Source organism: Oncorhynchus nerka, linkage group LG6 (genome assembly GCF_034236695.1).
Source record: "Oncorhynchus nerka isolate Pitt River linkage group LG6, Oner_Uvic_2.0, whole genome shotgun sequence".
In the NCBI taxonomy this organism is placed as follows: domain Eukaryota; kingdom Metazoa; phylum Chordata; class Actinopteri; order Salmoniformes; family Salmonidae; genus Oncorhynchus; species Oncorhynchus nerka.
In genome coordinates this window covers 5,865,591-5,881,267 of record NC_088401.1, presented here as the reverse complement: position 1 = coordinate 5,881,267, position 15,677 = coordinate 5,865,591, and the positions used below count along the sequence as shown (strand labels likewise).

At 44.9% G+C, this 15,677-nt stretch overlaps 1 protein-coding gene across 1 annotated transcript; it reads right to left on the bottom strand.

Annotated features, from left to right (window-relative positions):
* Positions 1-501: 501 nt before the first annotated feature.
* LOC115115908 (somatomedin-B and thrombospondin type-1 domain-containing protein) lies at positions 502-14,833 on the bottom strand. The gene is made up of 6 exons (XM_065019232.1): positions 14,012-14,833; positions 9,564-9,639; positions 9,188-9,306; positions 8,728-8,806; positions 2,958-3,134; positions 502-775 (listed from the first exon to the last, which is right to left on the bottom strand). The coding sequence occupies exons 1-6, from the start codon at positions 14,232-14,234 to the stop codon at positions 658-660; spliced, it is 792 nt and encodes a 263-aa protein (XP_064875304.1). The 5' UTR covers positions 14,235-14,833; the 3' UTR covers positions 502-657.
* Between the last annotated feature and the right edge of the window lie 844 nt (positions 14,834-15,677).

The following is a 15,677-nucleotide window of genomic DNA, read 5'->3' as shown; positions in this document are numbered from 1 at the left end:
TGGTCTAAAAATAGTGCACTATATAGGGAATAGGGTGCCATAGGGCTCTGGTCAAAATAGTGCACCATATAAGAATAGGGTGCCCATGGGAGATTCTGGTCTAAAGTAGGGCACATATAGGGAATAGGGTGCCATAGAGGTTCTGGTCTAAAGTAGTGCACTATATAGGGAATAGGGTGCCATAGGGTTCTGGTCACAAAGTAGTACACTATATAGGAATAGGGTGCCATGGTTCTGGTCACTGTTAAAGTAGTTCTGCACTATATAGGGAATATGGTGCCATAGGGTTATGGTCTGGTGCTACATAAGAATAGGGGTGCCATTTATGGTCTAAAGTAGTGCACTATATAGGGGTAGGGCTGCCATGTAGTTCTGGTCTAAAATAGTGCACTATATAGGGGAATAGGGTGCCATAGGGCTCTGGTCTAAAGTAGTGCACTATATAGAATAGTGGCTCTGGTCTAAAGTAGTGCACCATATAGGGAATTGCCATAAGTCTAAAGTAGTGCACTATATAGGGAATAGGGTGCCATAGGGCTCTGGTCTAAAGTAGTGCACTATATAGGAAATAGGGTGCCATAGGGCTCTGGTCTAAAGTAGTGCACCATATAGGGAATACGGGTGCAAGTAGGACCGCAAGTAAGACTTCCTGTGTGTTTATATGAAGAGGAAGCTGTGGACGTGAGGACAGGAGCAGTATGCTGTTCTCTGGACCTTCTTCCACGTTCCACGACAGCCAGAGTTCCCCACAGCCTGCCAATGGAGCAGCTCCTCACTGTAAAACACACAGGACACAGGTTAGTATGGCCCACAGCCAGCCAATGGAACAGCTCCTCACAGGATATAGGTTAGCATGGCTCACAGCCAGCCAATGGAGCAGCTCCTCACTGTAAAACACACAGGACACAGGTTAGTATGCTTACAGCCAGCCAATGGAGCAGCTCCTCACTGTAAAACACACAGGACACAGGTTAGTATGGCTCACAGCCAGCCAATGGAGCAGCTCCTCACTGTAAAACACACAGGACACAGGTTAGTATGGCTGACAGCCAGCCAATGGAGCAGCTCCTCAGGTCATTACAATATGGACATAGGCAGCTCCTAGGACATATTAGTGACAGCCAGCCAATGGAGCATCTCCTCAAAGGACATAGGTTAGTATGGCTCACAGCCAGCCAATGGAGCATCTCCTCACAGGACATAGGTTAATATGGCTGACAGCCAGCCAATGGAGCAGCTCCTCACAGGACATAGGTTAGTATGGCTGACAGCCAGCCAATGGAGCATCTCCTCAAAGGACATAGGTTAGTATGGCTCACAGCCAGCCAATGGAGCAGCTCCTCACAGGACATAGGTTAATATGGCTGACAGCCAGCCAATGGAGCAGCTCCTCACAGGACATCAGACACTTTTCCACTAAGAACACCTGTTTTTATTTTCCTCAGGATCATTTTTCTCTATAGTCGTTCAATACTACCAATAATACTGGATTGGTGGAGGCAGTCCATGATACACAGGTTAAAGGAGAAGACCTGGAGGCAGTCCATGATACACAGGGTTAAAGGAAAGACCTGGAGGCAGTCCATGATACACAGGGTTAAAGGAGAAGACCTGGAGGCAGTCCATGATACACAGGGTTAAAGGAAGACCTGGAGGCAGTCCATGATACACAGGGTTAAAGGAAAGACCTGGAGGCAGTCCATGATACACAGGGTTAAATGAGAAGACCTGGAGGCAGTCCATGATACACAGGTTAAAGGAGAAGACCTGGAGGCAGTCCATGATACAGCAGGGTTAAAGGAGAAGACCTGGAGGCAGTCCATGATACACAGGGTTAAATGAGAAGACATGGAGGCAGTCCATGATACAGGGTTAAGGAGAAGACCTGGAGGCAGTCCATGATACAGGGTTAAAGGAAAGACCTGGAGGCAGTCCATGATACACAGGGTTAAATGAGAAGACATGGAGGCAGTCCATGATACACAGGGTTAAAGGAGAAGACCTGGAGGCAGTCCATGATACAGGGTTAAAGGAGAAGACCTGGAGGCAGTCCATGATACACAGGGTTAAATGAGAAGACATGGAGGCAGTCCATGATACACAGGGTTAAAGGAGAGACCTGGAGGCAGTCCATGATACACAGGGTTAAAGGAGGAAGACCTGGAGGCAGTCCATGATACACAGGGTTAAAGGAGAAGACCTGGAGGCAGTCCATGATACACAGGGTTAAAGGAGAAGACCTGGAGGCAGTCCATGATACACAGGGTTAAAGGAGAAGACCTGGAGGCAGTCCATGATACACAGGGTTAAAGGAGAAGACCTGGAGGCAGTCCATGATACACAGGGTTAAATGAGAAGACCTGGAGGCAGTCCATGATACACAGGGTTAAAGGAGAAGACCTGGAGGCAGTCCATGATACACAGGGTTAAAGGAGAAGACCTGGAGGCAGTCCATGATACACAGGGTTAAAGGAGAAGACCTAGAGATACCAGGGGAAATACATACATATATACACATATATATGTACATATATGCATATATATTTACATATGCATGTTCTAACAGGGAGTGATGAGGTCAAATCTACAGCAGCACAAAGATCACACTGACGACAACACAACTACTGTGTGTGAAAACATTTTCACCTTTCAGTTTTAAAAAACTATTATAATAATAAATGTATCCTATCCTGACTAGACTAGTCTTCATCTATGCAACTGTTTTGATAAACTCGTACATCAGTCAAATGTTACCACAAACTAAGAATACAGTACTATCTCATATAGTCTACACATTGAATAATGTAATAATGTATGATCAATCAACTAGTGCCATTTCCAGGGGATTGGACATCAAAGCCTAACTACATAGCTGCACTGACTCGAACAAAGGGCTTACATGACTTTCTTTATAATACCAAACGTCTTTTAAAAATGATCCGTCCGTGACTCCGTACCTGTTGGATTCTTGTCCGTCTCCCTGGCAGCTGCCGCTATGGTTACGCATGGCGGGGGGTTGGCACGCCACACACACCGTGTAGCCCTCACGTAGGTACTGCATCCAGTGGGTGTGTGGTCTGTTCTCCACCGTACAGTGGGTAGTCAGAGACTCCATCTTATACTCCATACAGAACCTGACGGAGGAGGGGTTGGAAATATCATACCTACCATTCCACACAGTGTACATCCTAAATGGCACCCTATCCCCTATATAGTGCACTACTTTAGACCAGAGCCCTATGGCACCCTATTCCCTATATAGTGCACTACTTTAAACCAGAGCCCTATGGTACCCTATTCCCTATATAGTGCACTACTTTAGACCAGAGCCCTATGGCACCCTATTCCCTATATAGTGCACTACTTTAAACCAGAGCCCTATGGTACCCTATTCCCTATATAGTGCACTACTTTAGACCAGGGCCTATAGGGAGTATAGTGCACTACTTTAGACCAGGGCCTATAGGGAGTATAGTGCACTCCTTTAGACCAGGGCCTATAGGGAGTATAGTGCACTACTTTAGACCAGGGCCTATAGGGAGTATAGTGCACTACTTTAGACCAGGGCCTATAGGGAGTATAGTGCACTCCTTTAGACCGGGGCTATAGGGAGTATAGTGCACTACTTTAGACCGGGGCCTATAGGGAGTATAGTGCACTACTTTAGACCGGGGCCTATAGGGAGTATAGTGCACTACTTTAGACCAGGGCCTATAGGGAGTATAGTGCACTACTTTAGACCAGGGCCTATAGGGAGTATAGTGCACTACTTTAGACCGGGACCTATAGGAAGTATAGTGCACTACTTTAGACCAGGGCCTATCGGGAGTATAGTGCACTACTTTAGACCAGGGCCTATAGGGAGTATAGTGCACTACTTTAGACCAGGGCCTATAGGGAGTATAGTGCACTCCTTTAGACCGGGACCTATAGGGAGTATAGTGCACTACTTTAGACCGGGACCTATAGGGAGTATAGTGCACTACTTTAGACCAGGGCCTATAGGGAGTATAGTGCACTACTTTAGACCAGGGCCTATAGGGAGTATAGTGCACTACTTTAGACCAGGGCCTATAGGGAGTATAGTGCACTACTTTAGACCAGGACCTATAGGGAGTATAGTGCACTACTTTAGACCAGGACCTAAAGGGAGTATAGTGCACTACTTTAGACCAGGACCTAAAGGGAGTATAGTGCACTCCTTTAGACCAGGGCCTATAGGGAGTATAGTGCACTACTTTAGACCGGGACCTATAGGGTGCCATGCCAACAAAAGTAATTGGTTCGAATAATGACAGTTTGAATTACAGGGTTGCAGGAGGGAGCTGGGACTTCACATTTCAGATGGTGTGTGTGTGTGTGTGTGTGTGTGTGTGTGTGTGTGTGTGTGTGTGTGTGTGTGTGTGTGTGTGTGTGTGTGTGTGTGTGTGTGTGTGTGTGTGTGTGCGTGCGTGCGTGCGTGCGTGCGTGTGTTTCCCTGCGTTCAGAGAAACTTTGCCAATTGTTAGTCCAGATTCTTTGTACATGTGATGTTAATCATGTTTCATACCTGATGGAAACCAGTGTGTGTGTGTGTGTGTGTGTGTGTGTGTGTGTGTGTGTGATCTAGATATCCTGGTGAGAAAACACTTCATTTGGTATAAAATCCTAGTTGCTTTTTTTTTCTGTGTGTGATAAGCGTGCCTCACATTTCAAACCAGAATGATTGTTGAAATCTTATGAACTAAGGAAGTACCACAGGTCCCCTTGAACTAAAGAGGTACAGGAAGTATTCAGACCCCTTCACTTGTTCTACATTTTGTTACGATACAGCCTTATTCTAAAATGGATTAAATGGTGTTTTTCCTCATCAATCTACACCATTATGACAAAGTGAATACAAACTGACAGAGCTTGAGAGGATCTGCAGAGAAGAATGGGAGAAACTCCCCAAATACAATGTGCCAAGCTTGTAGCGTCATACCCAAGGAGACTCAAGGTTGTAATCTAGGCCAAAGGTGCTTCAACAAAGTCCTGAGTAAAGGGTCTGAATACTTATGTAAATATGATATTTCCTTTTCTTTTCTTTTTTTATACATTTGCAAAAATGTCTAAGAACCTCTTTTTGCTTTGTCATTATGGGCTATTGTGTCTAGATTGATGAGGATTTTTTACTTGTATTTTAGAATAGGGCTCTAATTTGACAAAATGTGGAAAAACTCAAGGAGTCTGAATACACTGAATTGGACTTAATTCCACATTTTGTTGTGTTACAGCTCAAATTCAAAATGGGCTAAAAATGTATAAAATGATTCACTAATCTACACACGATAAACCATAATGACAAACTGTAAAAATATATACAATTATAAACTAATCTACCCACGATAAACCATAATGACAAACTGTAAAAATATATAAAATGATTCACTAATCTACACATGATAAACCATAATGACAAAGTGACCAGGGCCTATAGGGAGTATAGTGCACTACTTTAGACCAGGATATATAGGGAGTATAGTGCACTACTTTAGACCAGGGCCTATAGGGAGTATAGTGCACTCCTTTAGACCAGGGCCTATAAGGGAGTATAGTGCACTCCTTTAGACCAGGGCCTATAGGGAGTATAGTGCACTCCTTTAGACCAGGGCCTATAGGGAGTATAGTGCACTACTTTAGACCGGGGCCTATAGGGAGTATAGTGCACTACTTTAGACCAGGGCCTATAGGGAGTATAGTGCACTACTTTAGACCAGGGCCTATAGGGAGTATAGTGCACTACTTTAGACCAGGGCCTATAGGGAGTATAGTGCACTACTTTAGACCAGGGCCTATAGGGAGTATAGTGCACTACTTTAGACGAGGGCCTATAGGGGTATAGTGCACTACTTTAGACCAGGGCCTATAGGGGAGTATAGTGCACTACTTTAGACCAGGGCCTATAGGGAGTATAGTGCACTCCTTTAGACCAGGGCCTATAGGGAGTATAGTGCACTACTTTAGACCGGGACCTATAGGGAGTATAGTGCACTACTTTAGACCGGGGCCTATAGGGAGTATAGTGCACTCCTTTAGACCGGGGCCTATAGGGAGTATAGTGCACTACTTTAGACCGGGGCCTATAGGGAGTATAGTGCACTCCTTTAGACCAGGGCCTATAGGGAGTATAGTGCACTCCTTTAGACCAGGGCCTATAGGGAGTATAGTGCACTCCTTTAGACCAGGGCCTATAGGGAGTATAGTGCACTCCTTTAGACCAGGGCCTATAGGGAGTATAGTGCACTCCTTTAGACCAGGGCCTATAGGGAGTATAGTGCACTCCTTTAGACCAGGGCCTATAGGGAGTATAGTGCACTCCTTTAGACCAGGGCCTATAGGGAGTATAGTGCACTCCTTTAGACCAGGGCCTATAGGGAGTATAGTGCACTACTTTAGACCGGGGCCTATAGGGAGTATATGATAAACCATAATGACAAACTGTAACATGTTTTTAGAAATGTTTGCACCTTCATTAAAATTATATACAGAAATATCTAATTTACATAAGTATTCACACCCTGAGTCAATACTTTGCAGGAGGCCCTTTGGCAGCGATTACAGCTGTGTGTCTTTCTGGGTAAGTCTCTAATATCTGTGAGTCTTTCTGGGTTAGTCTCTAGGAGATGTGAGTCTCTCTGGATAAGTCTCTAATATCTGTAGATCTTTCAGGGTGACTCTCTAAGAGCTGTGAGTATTTCTGGCTAAGTCTCTAAAAGCTGTGGGTCTTTCTGGGTAAGTCTCTAAGAGCTGTGAATGTTTCTGGGTAAGTTGCTAAGAGCTGTGAGTCTTTCTGGGTAAGTCCCTAAGAGTTGTGAGTCTTTCTGGGTAAGTCTCTAAGAGCTGTGAGTCTTTCTGGGTTAGTCTCTAAGAGCTGTGAGTCTTTCTGGGTAAGTCCTAAGAGTTGTGAGTCTTTCTGGGTAAGTCTCTAAGAGCTGTGAGTCTTTCTGGGTTAGTCTCTAAGAGCTGTGAGTCTTTCTGGGTAAGTCTCTAAGAGCTGTGAGTCTTTCTGGGTTAGTCTCTAAGATATGTGAGTCTTTCTGTGTAAGTCCCTAAGAGCTGTGAGTCTTCCTGGGTAGGTCTCTAATAGAGTTCCACACCTGGTTTCTACAATATTTGCCAATTTATTGTTTTATAAATTCTTCAAACTCTGTCATATTGGTTGTTGATCATTGCTTGATAACCATTTTCAGGTCTTGCCGTAGATTTAAGTTAAAACTGTAACTCAGCCAGTCAGGAACATTCACTGCCTTCTTGGTAAGCAACCCCAGAGTATATTTGGCCTTGTCTTTTATGTTTTTGTCCTGCTGAAAGGTGAAATCATCTCCCAGTGTCTGGTGGAAAGCAGACTGAACCATGTGTTCCTCTAGGATTTTGTCTGTGCTCGTCCATTTATTTGTTATCCCTTTTTATCCTTGTAAGCATACCCATAACATGATGCAGCCACCACTATGTTTGAAAATATGGAGAGTGGTACTCAGTAATGTGATGTATTGAATTTGTCCCAAAAGAACACTTCAAATTAAGGACAAAAAATGTATTGCTTTACCACTTTTCTTGCAGTATTACTTTGGTTTCTTGTTGCAAACCGGATGCATGTTTTGCAATATTATTATTCTGTACAGGCTTCCTTCTTTTCACTCTGTCAATTATGTTAGTATTGTGGAGTAACTAAAATGTTGTTGATCTATCCTCAGTGTTCTCCTATCACAGCCGATACACTCTAACCTGTTTTACAGTCACCAGTGGCTTCTGGGGAAATCCCTGAGCGGTTTCCTTCCTTTCTGGCAACTGAGTTAGGAAGGACGCCTGTATCTTGGTAGTGACTGGGTGTCACCATCCAAAGTGTAATTAATAACTTCACCACGCTCAAAGGGATATTTAAGGTCTGCTTTTTAGTTTTTACCCATCTACCAATAGGAGCCCTTCTTTGTGAGACATTGGAAAACCTCCCTGGTCTTTGTGGTTGAATCTGTGTTTGACATTCACTGCGCGACTGAGGGACCTTACAGATAATTATATGTGTGGAGTACAGATATGAGGTAGTCATTCAAAACTCATGTTAAACAGTATTATTGCACACAGAGTGAGTCATATCTTTTTATGTAACTTGTTAAAGCACGTTGTTACTCCTGAACTTATTTAGGTTTGCCACAACAAAGGAATTGAATACTTATCGACTCTAAACATTTTAAGCTTTTCATTTTTAAATTAATTTGTAAAAATGTCCAACGTTATAGAGTATTGTGTGTAGGCCAGTGGACAAAAAATAATAATCTCGAATTTCGGGGCGGCAGGGTAGCCTAGTGGTTAGAGCGTTGGACTAGTAACCGAAAGGTTGCAAGTTCAAATCCCCGAGCTGACAAGGTACACATCTGTCGTTCTGCCCCTGAACAGGCAGTTAACCCACTGTTCCTAGGCCGCCATTGAAAATAAGAATTTGTTCTTAACTGACTTGCCTAGTAAAATAAAAAAAAAAAAAATAAATCCCATTTTAAATTCAGGCTGTAACAACAAAATGTGGAAAAAGGTCAAGGGGGATGTGAAACACTTCTGATGGCACTGTGTGTACCACAGGATCCTTGAATCTGATTCCCTTCCTTATGTGAGTAGACGGGTGTAATAGAGCATTGTACAACTCGCTATAAGCCTTCATAACTGTTCATTTCTCCTTAAGAACAGCCATAAAACATGCATAATGCAGCATACCCAGGGTACAGAGGTGCTCCGTAGATGTCAGGCTTTGTTCTTCCTTTACCAAACTCCCTGGTGGTGATGAAAGCTGGACCTGGAGAGAGACCAACACAGTCCCCTGGTTATAACCAGGACAGACCAGCACAGTGGAGACAGACCTGGAACACAGTCCCCTGGTTATAACCAGGACCTGGAGAGAGACCAACACAGTCCCCAGGTTATCACCAGGACCTGGAGAGAGACCAACACAGTCCCCAGGTTATCACCAGGACCTGGAGAGAGACCAACACAGTCCCCAGGTTATAACCAGGACCTGGAGAGAGACCAACACAGTCCCCAGGTTATAACCACGACCTGGAGAGAGACCAACACAGTCCCCAGGTTATAACCACGACCTGGAGACAGACCAACACAGTCCCCAGGTTATAACCATGCAACAGTGTGACTCAGTTAGTTTAGTTTAATGTGTGTGTACCTGTGTTCTGAGTGCAGATCTCTCCATGGTTTGACTGGTAGTCCATGCAGCCAGCCTGCTCCTCCAGACTGGGACATGGATCTGCACTGTTCCTGGGCTCCTGCTCAATGTGGCGCTGCCTACAATCCATTGATGATTCATAGATTATTGGGTTTTAAAGCATTTTAAAAGTACAAATAAATAAATCCCAGAAGATAACACAAGTGTTAGGTCCACTTATTATATCTAATGTGGTTCTTCAGTGTTGGACAAAAGACCGGGTTTACACAAGAAGCCCAATTCTGATCTTTTGCCACTAATTGGTCTTTTGACAAATCAGATTTATTCCCACTAATTGGGCTGTCAACAGGACTAATAAATAACACACAGGTCTCACCGGACCCTCCTGGACCGCTGGCAGGGCTGGGCACAACCGCTCCAGTGACTCCAGTCAGTCACCACACACGACTGGGCTGGACGAGAGACAACAGTGTAATTATTAGCATTAAAGTATCTTCATAAACACCTATAGACACACACACACACACACACACACACACACACACACACACACACACACACACACACACACACACACACAGACACACACACACACAGAGACACACACACACACACACACACACACACACAGAGACACACACACACACACACACACACACACACACACACACACACACACACACACACACACACACACACGCACACACACACACACACACACACACACACACACACACACACACACACACACACACACACACACACACACACACACACACACACACACACACACACACACACACACACACACACACACACACACACACACACACACACACACACACACACACACAGAGACACACACACACACACACACACACACACACACACACACACACACACACACACACACACACACACACACACACACACACACACACACACAGAGACATACACACACACACACACACACACACACACACACACACACACGCACGCACACACACACACACACACACACACACACAGACACACACATACACAGAGAGACACACACACACACACACACACACACACACACACACACACACACACACACACACACACAGAGACACACACACACACACACACACACACACACACACACACACACACACACACACACACACACACACACACACACAGAGACATACACACACACACACACACACACACACACACACACACACACACACACACACACAGAGACACACACACACACACACACACACACACACACACACACACACACAGAGACATACACACACACACACACACACACACACACAGAGACATACACACACACACACACACACACACACACACACACACACACACACACACACACACACAGAGACATACACACACACACACACACACACACAGAGACATACACACACACACACACACACACACACACACACACACACACACACACACACACACACACACACACACACACGCACACGCACACGCACACACGCACACGCACACGTGTTTGAGATCAAAGCTATAGAGAGTATCATTACCGCTTCATTGACGGTACATTCGTAGCATCGCTACATAACACTGTCTTTGACACACATGCATGCATCTTTAATAGAACATTCAGGGAATCGTTACCTAATTAAATATTCATACACTTGCCATGTCCTTCACTCCCGCCGATTGGTGGATGTACAAGCTTTTGTTCCAGCCTAGGATAAACGCACCTACCAAATCATCAAGGCTTTGATTAGCTGAATCAAATTAGTTAGCGCTGGGTTGGAACTAAAGCCTGCACGCCCTGTGAATCCTCCGTGCCAGGAGTGAAAAACCCCTGAGGTGATGTTAGTTTGACGACTGAAGTTCTGTGACATTTTAAGCCATCCCTGTAACACTGAAGACGGAACAAGTCAAGGGTGTGTACAGTTCGCTCAGCTGACTGCTCAATATTCACCCTATTCCCTATAAAGTGCACTACTTTTGACCAGAGCCCTATGGCACCCTATTCCCTATAAAGTGCACTAATTTTGACCAGAGCCCTATGGCACCCTATTCCCTATAAAGTGCACTAATTTTGACCAGAGCCCTATGGCACCCTATTCCCTATAAAGTGCACTACTTTAGACCAGACCCCTACAAGAATAGGGTGCTATTTGGGACACACACCCTTGGATTTGAAGGATTAGTGTTTCTGTACAGCGTTGGGTGATCTGAATGAAACTGTAAAGCTGAATGAATTGGATCCAGTCACTGACCCATTTAATCCTGTTGTTCTCTTTTCAATGCTCTCCACACGCTCTCTGAGTACCTGGTCTTTGATGTGTCAGGTATTAGGTACACTCTGGCTTGGCTAACTCCTACAGTAATTACCACAGAGATCCTATTCAATTCCGGATGTAGTACTCTACATTGTAAATAAGGTGCTATCCGGGACACAGATAATGATTAATAGAAGTGCATTCCTGACATATTTGTCCATAATTCCATCCTGTTCGCACATTCATACAAAGTAAATGAGTTACGATTGAAACTAGACAGCATAGTTTTATATCAGATCAGTCAGAGTCCCTAAGCATAGAGATCAGATTCCATTACTAGAGGGACTATGATGTCATAAACCTTTAAAGTTCCAGAGAGGTTTGAAAACGGCAGCCATCTTGGTCAGGGAGAAGTCCAAACCAGTCTAAATGGAATGAACGGCAGAAGAGGCTCAATTCTGATTTTACTTATGCAGGAAATTCAAAATAAGAAATGTCAGAAATTGATGAATAGAAGTTTTGTCAACTTCAAATAATGTCATATAATTATAACTGCAGTTTATATGGGTTTTATACACATTTTCTGTATATATATATATATATATATATATATATATATATATATATATATACTTTAAAATATACAGCTGAATACAGAAGTTTACATACACTTAGGTTGGAGTCATTAAAACCTGTTTTTCAACCACTCCACAAATGTCTTGTTAACAAACTATAGTTTTGGCAAGTTGGTTAGGACATCTACTTTGTGCATGACACAAGTCAATTTTTCAACAATTGTTTACAGACAGATTATTTCACTAATAATTCACTGTATCACAATTCCAGTGGGTCAGAAGTTTACATACACAAAGTTGACTGTGCCTTTAAACAGCTTGGACAATTCCAGAAATGTTGTAATGGCTTTAGAAGCTTCTGATTGGCTAATTGACAACATTTGAGTGAATTGGAGGTGTACCTGTGGATGTCCTTCAAGGCCTACCTTCAAACTCAGTGCCTATTTGCTTGACATCATGGGAAAAACCAAAAGAAATCAGCCAAAACCTCAGAAAGAAAATTGTAGACCTCCACAAGTCTGGTTCATCCTTGGGAGCAATTACCAAATGCCTGAAGGTACCATGTTCATCTGTACAAACAATAGTACGCAAATATAAACACCATGGGACCACGCAGCCGTCATACCGCTCAGGAAGGAGATGCATTCTGTCTCCTAGAGATGAATGTACTTTGGTGCGAAAAGTGAAAATAAATCCCAGAACAACAGCAAAGGACCTTGTGAAGATGCTGGAGGAAACAGGTACAAAAGTATCTATATCCACAGTCAAACGAGTCCTATATCGACGTAACCTGAAAGGCCGCTCAGCAAGGAAGAAGCCACAGCTCCAACATATGTAGATTTGCTGGAAATTTGCTTCAAAACTGCCACAATTTTCTCTCATCTCATGAAGAAATGTGTAGAAATGAGAAGAATTGCAGAAAATCAGCTTTACAACAGCAACTTTTTCACTACGCCGCAAAGATGCTGTTCTGGCTAATAGACTATGTTAGAGTTCACACTTCCTCTTCCAATGACCTGTGGGGACTGAAAGGTCAACATAATAGAACTGTCAACCAAATCTATTCATGTTAAAAGGTTGATTACTTCAGCTTGGCATTGCCGGTTTGCGGGGGGGGGGGGGGGGGGTCCCTGGGCAAGAAAAGTTTGACAATCCCTGGTTTAGAGGACAGAGGTAAAGCGTAAAACAGTTGAGTGGTAAAATTAGATAAGGGTTTAAGTCCCATTGTTTCTCTGGCCAGATACTGTAGAATGCACCCATTGTTTCTCTGGCCAGATACTGTAGAATGCACCCATTGTTTCTCTGGCCAGATACTGTAGAATGCACCCATTGTTTCTCTGGCCAGATACTGTAGAATGCACCCATTGTTTCTCTGGCCAGATACTGTAGAATGCACCCATTGTTTCTCTGGCCAGATACTGTAGAATGCATCCAATCGGATTCCCAAAATGGCAATATTTTCCATATACTATACGGTTCACTACTTCAAATGGAATCCAAGGGGTATGAATACTTCACTGTATATACCATTTCCAGTCTTTCATAATAACAGACTGCCCACGATTCTCCATCATTACACCATTGTGGCTCCAGGTAGCCTAGTGGTTGGAGCGTTGGGCCAGTAACCGAAAGGTTTGCTAGATCGAATCTCTGGAGCACGACAAGGTAAAAGTCATCGTTCTGCCCCCCGAACAAGGTAGTTAACCCACTGTTCTCCGGTAGGCCTTCATTGTAAATAAATATTTGTTCTTAACTGACTTGCCTAGTTAAACAAACGTCAAATATAGTGCTATAGACCCTGGTCAAAAGTAGTGCACTACTACTACCTATAGACCCTGGTCAAAAGTAGTGCACTACTACTACCCTATAGACCCTGGTCAAAAGTAGTGCACTATAAGGAATAGAGACAACGTTTGGGGCAATTCATGACAACCGTGACTGTAGAGACTCCACCCATCCTCCTTCACCTGGGCACTCGGTGGGGTAGTCATAGCAACAGTCTTTGGTCCTGAGGCAGCCCTCGTCGCAGTAGCAGGTGCCGAACACACGGTCCATCCTCCAGTCTGCCGTTGAACAGGTGATGTCTGAACCCCGGCAGCACTTCCCAGCGCACCCTCCTTCCACCCCAACGTGGTACGGTCCCAGCACGGCAGCTACCAGCAACAACACATAATCCACGGCTGACGCCATCGTCAGGGACAAAAATACAAGGGGGGGGGGGGGGGAAGTTGGGACCTCCAAGGATTCCACAAGAGGCTGAAATAGTCTCTCCAAAATTACAATGTGTGTGTGTCGTCTCCGCGTCTAGAGTCTCTCTGTGTGAGTGTGTGTGTGTCTTCTACTCAGTGTGTTTTCAGATCTCCCATACTGTCAGAGTAAGAAGGACAGGGACAATCTTCAATCAAGCAGGACACAGTAGACATACTCCCTACCCCAGCTCAGATTAACTACAACACTTCTCCGACCACTGCTCTGCTGCTGGAGTCCTCGTGACCTGAAATTCCTGCGTCCACACAGCCCTTCTGTTTACCAGCAGGTTGAGCTGAAGAAAAGCGTCATTCCACAAACACAGCTCAGCTCCACTGTTCACACACAGATCAGTCACTCAGTCAGTCTGTCTGTCTAGTGTTTCCGCCCCGACTGCTTGTAGACTAACCACACACCAAACCTGAGATTCTCTCTCTCTCTCTCTCTCTCTCTCTCTCTCTCTCTCTCTCTCTCACTGAGTTCCTCCCTCTCTCTCTCTCTCTCTCCTACTGAGTTCCTCCCTCTCTCTCTCCTACTGAGTTCCTCCCTCTCTCTCTCCCACTGAGTTCCTCCCTCTCTCTCTCTCTCTCTCTCTCTCTCTCTCTCCTACTGAGTTCCTCCCTCTCTCTCTCCTACTGAGTTCCTCCCTCTCTCTCCCCTACTGAGTTCCTCCCTCTCTCTCTCTCTCTCTCTCTCTCTCTCTCTCTCTCTCTCTCTCTCTCTCCTACTGAGTTCCTCCCTCTCTCTCCCTCTCTCTCTCTCCTACTGAGTTCCTCCCTCTCTCTCTCTCTCTCTCTCTCTCTCTCTCTCTCTCTCTCTCTCCTACTGAGTTCCTCCATCTCTCTCTCTCTCTCTCTCTCTCTCTCTCCTACTGAGTTCCTCCCTCTCTCTCTCTCTCTCTCCTACTGAGTTCCTCCCTCTCTCCTCTCTCTCCTGAGTTCTCCCTATCTCTCTCTCTCTCCCTGCCCACTGAGTTCTCTCTCTCTCTCTCTCCTCTCCTCCCTCTCTCTCTCCTACTGAGTTCCTCCTCTCTCTCTCTCTCTCTCTCTCTCTCTCTCTCTCTCCTGCTGGTTCCTCTCTCTCTCTCCTCTCCTCTCTCTCTCTCCTGCTGAGTTCCTCCTCTCTCTCTCTCTCTCCTCTCTCTCTCTCTCTCTCTCCTCACTGAGTTCCTCCCTCTCTCTCTCTCTCTCCTCTTCTCCCTCTCTCTCTCTCCTACTGAGTTCCTCCCTCTCTCTCTCCTCTCTCTCTCTCCACTCTTCCTCCTCTCTCTCTCCTGAGTTCCTCCCTCTCTCTCTCTCTCTCTCCTCCCTCTCTCTCTCTCTCTCTCTCCCTACTGAGTTCCTCCCTCTCTCTCTCTCCTCCTACTGAGTTCTCCCTCTCTCTCCT

Coding starts and splice junctions, on each gene's coding strand:
- LOC115115908 (XM_065019232.1), bottom strand. CDS start 14,234: ATGGCGTCAGCCGTGGATTATGTGTTGTTGCTGGTAGCTGCCGTGCTG. Junction 9,307..9,563: donor CAGCGGTCCAGGAGGGTCCG/GTGAGACCTGTG, acceptor AATGGATTGTAG/GCAGCGCCACATTGAGCAGG. Junction 8,807..9,187: donor GATCTGCACTCAGAACACAG/GTACACACACAT, acceptor GTCTCTCTCCAG/GTCCAGCTTTCATCACCACC.